We start from the raw sequence: 7,512 nt of genomic DNA, 5'->3' as shown, positions 1-7,512 counted from the left end.
CTAATAATAATGTATAAAGGAAAAAAAAAAAGAACAATTGTAAATAATCAAGTCAATCCATCATACCACTGATAAAGTTTGCGTTCATAGCTACGGGAGGGATCTTATTATTTTAATTATTGTCTTTTATCATTTACCGGTATGTTACTGTTCCAATTGTTGTTATAGTGCTCTAAGAAATAAAGTTGATTACCACTATACATAATCTGTGACATAAATGAACTGGTAAATAAAATTAAATTTTATTGGATGTAATGAATTGAATATATAATTGAGCCCAAATTTTTCATAGCCTATATGACCAAATTTGAGTTTAATGCAGTTTTATTTGAGGAAGTGATAGACACCTTCTTAAAATAATCTCCATAATAATTTTTTCAGAAAAAAACAACAACTTTTGCATCATGAGATGATTTAGGCAAAAACAAAAACAAAAAACTTTTAATTATTTAAGACGATATTTGAGCTGGAAATGACATGTAACAAAAGTCGCTGAGATAGGGCAGATAGGGCATTAAAAAAAAATAGATTCGTTGGGACATGGCCAAAATGAATACCTCTTTTCAAACAGTAGTTAGCAATGTAGTTGGATACTATCTTTAATGAAAATGTAAATATACACTAATTGAAGTAAAGACTCCACTTAAAATTCTCATGAATGTCCATAACTAGTATCCAAAGAAGATACTACAAATCGAACAAGTTGTGTTGGACGCTGCCTGGCAGATTACAAACAACCCCCCCCCCCCCCCCCAAAAAAATCACCAAAAAAATAATCAGAGAGCAACCTAAAGACTGAGACACGGTTTCCCTGAGGGTCCTTTTTTATCATGATTATTGTGACTTCAGTTTATAGTGAGCACGTCACTCTGGATTTCATGGTTGAGTTGTGTCTGCAGGTCACTCAGCTTCTTCTTGAGGACGGCCAGTGCGGACATGACAATGGTCTCAGGTCGTAGTGAACCGCAAGACTCCACATTGTAGTAAAACCTGCAGAGGGAAAAGTCAGATGATTTGTGATTGGATGCCAAAGCCTGGATTACGTTAGATGCTTTTCTCACCTTTCTGGTTTTCCATTAGGGTCATAGGGAGCCTGGACCTCATCCTCCTCAATTTCAGAATATTCACTCTTGGGCCTACAACCAGCACGGCAACAGAGCAAGAATGAAGAAACCAAAGCCTTTTAATTATCAACAAACTGTACAGATGATGATGATTTGTCTGTTAAAAAAAAAGAAGCAAAGTACCATTCCTCGGGCCGGGGGAAGACCGTGTGCCTCAGTGCATTGTCTGGGTCGTACTCAAACGCCACCCCTGCCGTTGGGTTCCACTTGGCATGCTCCTTACCAAATCCTTTTTTGGCGTAAGCTCTCAGTCGCAGCTCCTGCCCTTTGCGAAGCTTCACCAGCAAAATTTCTACGAATGTGAATACAATTACGAAAAAAAAGTGATTTTACTGATGAACTGACAACAGCCAATTGTAAGGTGTGCTTGGGTAGCAAAAAGATTGTATCTTTTTATAAGTCTGCAATGAACCTAAGCTTGTGTTTATTGTATTGCTACTTGAAACAAACGTAAATATCAGACAATGCTAACCCAAGTAAAAATCCCCCCCCCCCCCCAACGACTAAGCAAATTTACAAAAAATGGATAGATGGAAGGTGGATGGACGGACTTCATGTTTACCATTTCTTTCAGCATAGTCATTAGGATCGTTGTCACGACTTCTGGATGTCACCTGAAAAGAGACTCTCGGTGTCATGGAATGTGCCCACCTCCAATTGGGAAACTACAATATAATGGTTAAATGACTCACTGGGATGACTCTGTGGTTGTTGGACAGCAGGTCGCGTGAGGTGACATTGCGCGTCTTTTCATCAGTACAACGAACATCCAATGTTAGCTCAACAGAGCATTCGGGGCAGAATTCATCACAGGTGCAATCCTGAAGAGAAATAAGAATGTCATATTGACAGGAGGGACATTTACATGACCTAGCATAACAGGGTCGCTCAAAAAATATCAATATTTTATTCACTACTGAAAAATGGTTTAACTTGTTTTCCCACTGTGCTCTGTGCTCTTGTTCCTGTTAAATGGGGGGAATGGAGAAAAAATATGAGTATGCTAATGAACATGACTAAGTTAAGAAATTTATTATTTTACTTCTGTTTGACATTTTTAACTGTTGGGAAACAGGTAAGATTGTATTTATTTATAAACCTACCCGCCTTGCTGAAAAGCTTGTCTACTTTTTTTGCTGTTTTTGTGCTCAGGCCAAAGCAATAAAAAGTATTACTTTGGTGCCATCTGGTGGAATTTTGCTGTTGCTCGGTTTAATTCATTGATGGTGCGCAGTTCAGATCGTGGATGGATGTTTTTCGCCTGTGTTTGAGATGTTGGGAGCCCTAAATGCACCTGGTGCAAAGTCAAAAGTGAAATTGAGGCCATGTATACACGTAGACGGGTTTTTGCAAACGGGAGATATTTTTCTGCGGCTTGCCCTGTCATACACACGTCCGGGGGAATTTTTTTCATTCAAAGTGAAGATTTGCGTATTTCTCCAGCTCCGTGGTCACGTGTGTCCGTCACTAAACTAAGTTGTATGTCGTCCTCTACACACGTCACTCAATCACATACCTCAAGTTGTTAAAAAAAAGAAAAGAAAAAAAAGCCCGCATGGATTCGCTTCCCCACTGGGGAGACCATGTTTGTATGTGTGTGTGGTGAGTGGGAAAAAAAGTAAAGCTTTTTAAAATGTTGTATTTATCTTCATTGATTTCCTCTTTGCTGCGTTTATGATGTGCCCAATGAATAAAATAAAAAAAGGTCTTGTGTGCGCTGACAGCACTGATTCGCATATATACAGATCAGCGGCTGACAGTCCGCGCTTGTGTGACGTATGGTGAAGTGGCGTCAAGAGATGAGCAGTATTTGGCTAACGACTGCCGCATAGAGGCTTGGCATGCATCTCATTGTAGGCCCAATTTGTGGAAGTGGCGTCGCCAGACGGAGGCGTACTCTGATTGGATAGGATTTGGGAAACTTGCCACCTTAAGGTCTGGAATTGTTACGAACGTACTTAAAAACGCATTAATGTGGTTAGCTGTGGATGTTTTTTCTACAAACGTGGTGGTGTGGGAGGTTTCTACACTTAGAGGAGGGAAATCCGTTTTTAAAAATACCCTGCGTGTGTACATGGCCTCAACATTCCTGATTCTCTCTTGATACAGCTACTAATAGCCTGTGTGTAGTGATGGGCAAATGAAGCTTCATGAAGCAATTGTTTTTAACTCCTCTAGATAGACCTCTTGGTTTAAAGATGCAGTGGAAATGTAATCAATTTCCATTGCACTTACCTTTATACAGGGTGACACAAAAAACAGGAACTTTTTAACAATCCAAAAAAACCAAGAGTGATGGAAGAAAAATATGTCATTCGTAGTAATTGAAACCTTAAAACATACAATTTAAAAAACAATGTTGGAATTTTCCTGTAGATGACATCCTACTGAACGAATCCATTGAAATCTACTGTTGAGATTCTTCATTGACCGCTGCAACATTTCAGCTGGAATAGCTGGCATTCCATCATTGTTTTGACTGTAAATGGCATATTTTAACGTTTCAATTACTATGAATAAAATATTTTTCTTCCATCACTCTTGGTTTTATTGGATTGTTAAAAAGTTCCCGTTTTTTTTGTGTCATGCTGTATTTGTACCAAGAGCACCATCTAGAGGAGTAAAAAGAAATATCACAAGCACTTGACAAAGCTTATTTTCCCATCACTACCGTGTACAGTAATTTCTGGACTATAAGGCGCGCTAGCTAAATTTGGGGAATACTCAAGCTTGTTACACATATAAACCGCACCCAACTGTAAGCCGCAGGTGTTTTAATGTTACCGCTACTTTCTTTTCCATAATGAGGGCGCAAATTGTCTCGCTCTCGTTCTGTCTCTCCTACTGTATTTGCGCTCACTTGGTTTGTTTTGCTCTGCCTGATGCTCTTGCGCTTCCTTTATAGTGCGCCCCCTTGTGATCTGATGGATAAGCCGCACCGTTAGCCGCAGGGTCAAATGCAAGTGAAAAAAGTAGCATCTTATAGTCCAAAAATTACTGTAGTCCAGTGTTTCCCAGCCCTGGGTCTTAAGGCACACTATCCAGCCTGTCTCCCTATTCCAACACAGCTGATTCCAATGGCAGCTCATCAGCAAGCTCTGGAGAAGCCTGATAACAATCCTTACCTGCGTTGGAATAGGGAGAAATGGAAAACAGGCTGGATAGGGTTGAGAATCACTAGTCTATAGGTACGTTTCCATTACGCTCAGTTTTGCGCTAAAGGCAAGTAGCGCATAAGCAAGCTGGTAATGGAAACACGTGATTTTCGAAAATAAAAACCCTCAAATAATCGCAAAAAAGGTTTTACGCTCTCATGAGGTGGTTTTTGAGACGTGTCAAAATAGTAGAAGTATTTCGCAAAAGTGTAATGGAAACACTTTTTGCGCATTCCCTGTAGTCATGTGACCCCTGCCCAGCACAAAGGAAAGGAAGTAGGAAGTACGGGGCCACTCGCTTTTGTGTCGGAACTACCTCAAGAGGGGATAACAAGTATTTTTAAGCACAAAACGATTCAGCTATGGAGCCAATATGCCGCCGTTCAACGCACGTTCCATATCGTTGCATGAAAAATGGCCGTTACCCCGGGCAACGTAAAATCGAGCGGCATACGGCGCACGTCGTTGTTGAAATCCATCCGTCCGCACCATAACACAAGTTATAAGCGTGCGCACACACACAACACAAACACCAAATGCCCGAACCCACCCGATGAGGGAAGGGAAATGTTTTTAAAGTAATATTAATAACTCCGGGCGTCTGTCTTCCGTAAACATCATGAGCACCTCCTACGGAAATGCGAGATCCCGCGAGACTGGACATTACGAGAATTGCGCCTCAGAAGCGAAACGCTTTTCAATGGAAACACCGACAAGTTGAAATTGTACTTTATCGAAATAGTACAATATCGCTTTTCTTTTTGCGAAAAACTGCAATGGAAACGCACCTTATGTCGCCCTTACAAATCACCTGTCTTCCTTGAATAAATATTGTTGTGTGAAATGCCAATGAATTTAATGACCCAATACCAATTTTGTGAAGTGCTGGTGTTCTTTCCAATCTGTGAATCCACGTCATTCTGTTGTTGTTCTCCCCATACCCCTATTTATATTAATTGCTATTCTAATTGTGCATGTAGCTGTGATATTCATTGGCAGAAAAAAAAATCTATGCTGGAAGACTTTTTTTTGCCATTTATGTTTAAGAAACACACCAACAACTGCAAGAAGTGACTTTGCTTTGCAGCATTAAAAAACAAGCCTTTGGAATGGTGAGTAAAGGGATAGCTTTTTTTTTTTTTTTTTAAATAATTTGTTTCCCTTTACGGTACAGTTGGAGTTCTTTATGGTTTTGAAAAGTTCATATTTATGTAAAATTTGAAAATATGGTGAATTTTCATGCACATTAAGTAACTTTAAAAACACTTTAAAAAAAATATTTATCAGACGAGTGACCAGGTAACCCGCATCAAAACGTGCATGACACAAGCACAATTAGAACTGAGATTGCCAACACAAATGCCTACAACGGTGTTCCTGAAAATGTTTTCTGTGGAACCAACACAACCAAATTGGTCTACAGAGAAATAGCCTCCTTTGGATGAGGAAGATGCAGTGTTGCATGGTGAAAAAGTCCGTCAAGCCAGCCATCATATCCAGTAAACCAGCAAAACTTAACATCATTTCCGTGAGTAGTGGCCCTTATTCGATCACAAAATGTTGCCGTGGAAGTGCAATAAATCAAAAATAGAAATATTTGTCAGCATTTCCCCAGCTAAACTAATTAATTACTATCTGTCCAAACATACAGGTTAATTTGGGCAGTTTCTCTTTAACATGTTTTCATTTGTTTGTCAAATTTATGTTTCTGAAACCATGTGGAGCAAAAGAGGTTGGGGACCGCTGCGTTTCGCGATCGTGTTCGATTTAAGTGCTTTACCACCATCTTGGGGCATCAATATCAAATATTTTAACAGGGCCTCAATTGTTTAGGAATTTTTGGTATTTGAGGCACTCAGCGGGGCTTCATTTATTTCTCCCACAATAAGCAGGGATTCATTTATTTTAAATTGCAATTAAATGCATGCACAAGTACAGTGTAATCAAAAAAACAAAAAACACAAAAAAAGATTTCTATTTCAGGCAATTTGGAAGGGGGGGGGGGCATGTTTATACAAGATATAAAACTGTTAAATGATGACTGGAACTTACCCTGGAGTACTGCATTTTTTCTACAATGTCATCACTGGTGAGGGGGATGAGACCTGAAAACACAAGTGATCTCTAAATATGTAAACAGTATACAGTGGCTGCCTATTATAGAATCATGTCTAACATACCAACTCTGTGAGCGATGAACTCATCATGCAATACTGATGAGTTGGCATCGATCTGGATCCAGTCAATTGCTGTGTTTAAGTGTTGCCACAAAAATAATTAAATGGTACATCGTTGTGAGTGTTGTAGTATTTTGTAAAATACATGGAAATAAAACATGCCTACCACAGATTAATTCCATTTTCATACTCATTAAATTTCGATTTAATTTAGGAAGGCTATTTCTGAAATAACAGAAGTAACTTACTCTTTGCACTGTACCAACTAATTATGTATAGTATGCAGATAATGAATGATCTTAACTATTCGTACACAATCATTATGCCATAAATTGAATCATTTGTGGAAACGAGTAATTTAAAAAGTGATCCTACCTACTGTGGGTACTTCTGACATAAAAACACGTCTAATAGAATTGGCAACCCTAAAAAGAGACAACAGAACAATTCACGTCAGTGTTTAGCTGACCGGTTATGGCCAAAAAGCAAGCATGTAATCAATCAGAAATCGAAACATTGCGAATCTGATTAGACATAAATCATATCCAACTACATCAAAGTACCGAAGAGAATTGGGCTTCGTGGGGTAATTAACAAATCCTTTCAATATATCGGTTAAACTTTTGCAAGCTCGCGCAAGCATCGTTTCAAGATGCTATGCAGTACTAAAACTCATTGCAGACAAAGATAAGCGAATACTCACGCCAAATCGGTATTTTCAATTACAAACTTGACATTCTCATCTGTAAGTTCTGCGATTTTTACGGTCGGTTGGTTTGCATAAGGCATCGTAGCAGAGAAATCGGTATTTTGGCAAAATTATCCACTATTTCACGTTTGCTCTTCTTCCTTCTCCACCTCCTTTTCTTCTTCTTCGTCTTCTATTTCGTTTTATGGCGGATAACGCCTAACGTTTTGGGAGGTATTAACGCCATCTACTGTGCTGGAGTGCGTGTAACACATATGTACGGTGAAGCAAAAAAGTGAGGAGTAAAGTAGAGGAATAATAATAATAAAGTTAAAGCAATGGGTGTGTGTGAAATATTGAGTCTTTCT

At 39.1% G+C, this 7,512-nt stretch overlaps 1 protein-coding gene across 1 annotated transcript; it reads right to left on the bottom strand.

Annotated features, from left to right (window-relative positions):
* Nucleotides 1–760: 760 nt before the first annotated feature.
* polr2c (RNA polymerase II subunit C) lies at nt 761–7,342 on the bottom strand. The gene is made up of 9 exons (XM_086073796.1): nt 7,160–7,342; nt 6,832–6,881; nt 6,460–6,528; nt 6,332–6,384; nt 1,817–1,945; nt 1,687–1,738; nt 1,248–1,416; nt 1,062–1,136; nt 761–990 (listed from the first exon to the last, which is right to left on the bottom strand). The coding sequence occupies exons 1-9, from the start codon at nt 7,243–7,245 to the stop codon at nt 846–848; spliced, it is 828 nt and encodes a 275-aa protein (XP_085929922.1). The 5' UTR covers nt 7,246–7,342; the 3' UTR covers nt 761–845.
* Between the last annotated feature and the right edge of the window lie 170 nt (nt 7,343–7,512).

This window comes from Leptonotus elevatus, chromosome 4 (genome assembly GCF_054856555.1).
Source record: "Leptonotus elevatus isolate MCC_2025b chromosome 4, RoL_Lele_1.0, whole genome shotgun sequence".
In the NCBI taxonomy this organism is placed as follows: domain Eukaryota; kingdom Metazoa; phylum Chordata; class Actinopteri; order Syngnathiformes; family Syngnathidae; genus Leptonotus; species Leptonotus elevatus.
Note: the sequence above shows the minus strand (reverse complement) of the source record. Positions and strands in the feature narration are given on the sequence as shown.

Bases quoted from the DNA above. Each gene is read 5' to 3' on its own strand.
- polr2c (XM_086073796.1), bottom strand. From the start codon at position 7,245: ATGCCTTATGCAAACCAACCGACCGTAAAAATCGCAGAACTTACAGAT. The intron at 6,385-6,459 runs GTATGTTAGACA...TTGTGTTTTCAG, and splicing joins GTTCATCGCTCACAGAGTTG to GTCTCATCCCCCTCACCAGT. The intron at 1,137-1,247 runs GTACTTTGCTTC...TGCTGGTTGTAG, and splicing joins TTCCCCCGGCCCGAGGAATG to GCCCAAGAGTGAATATTCTG.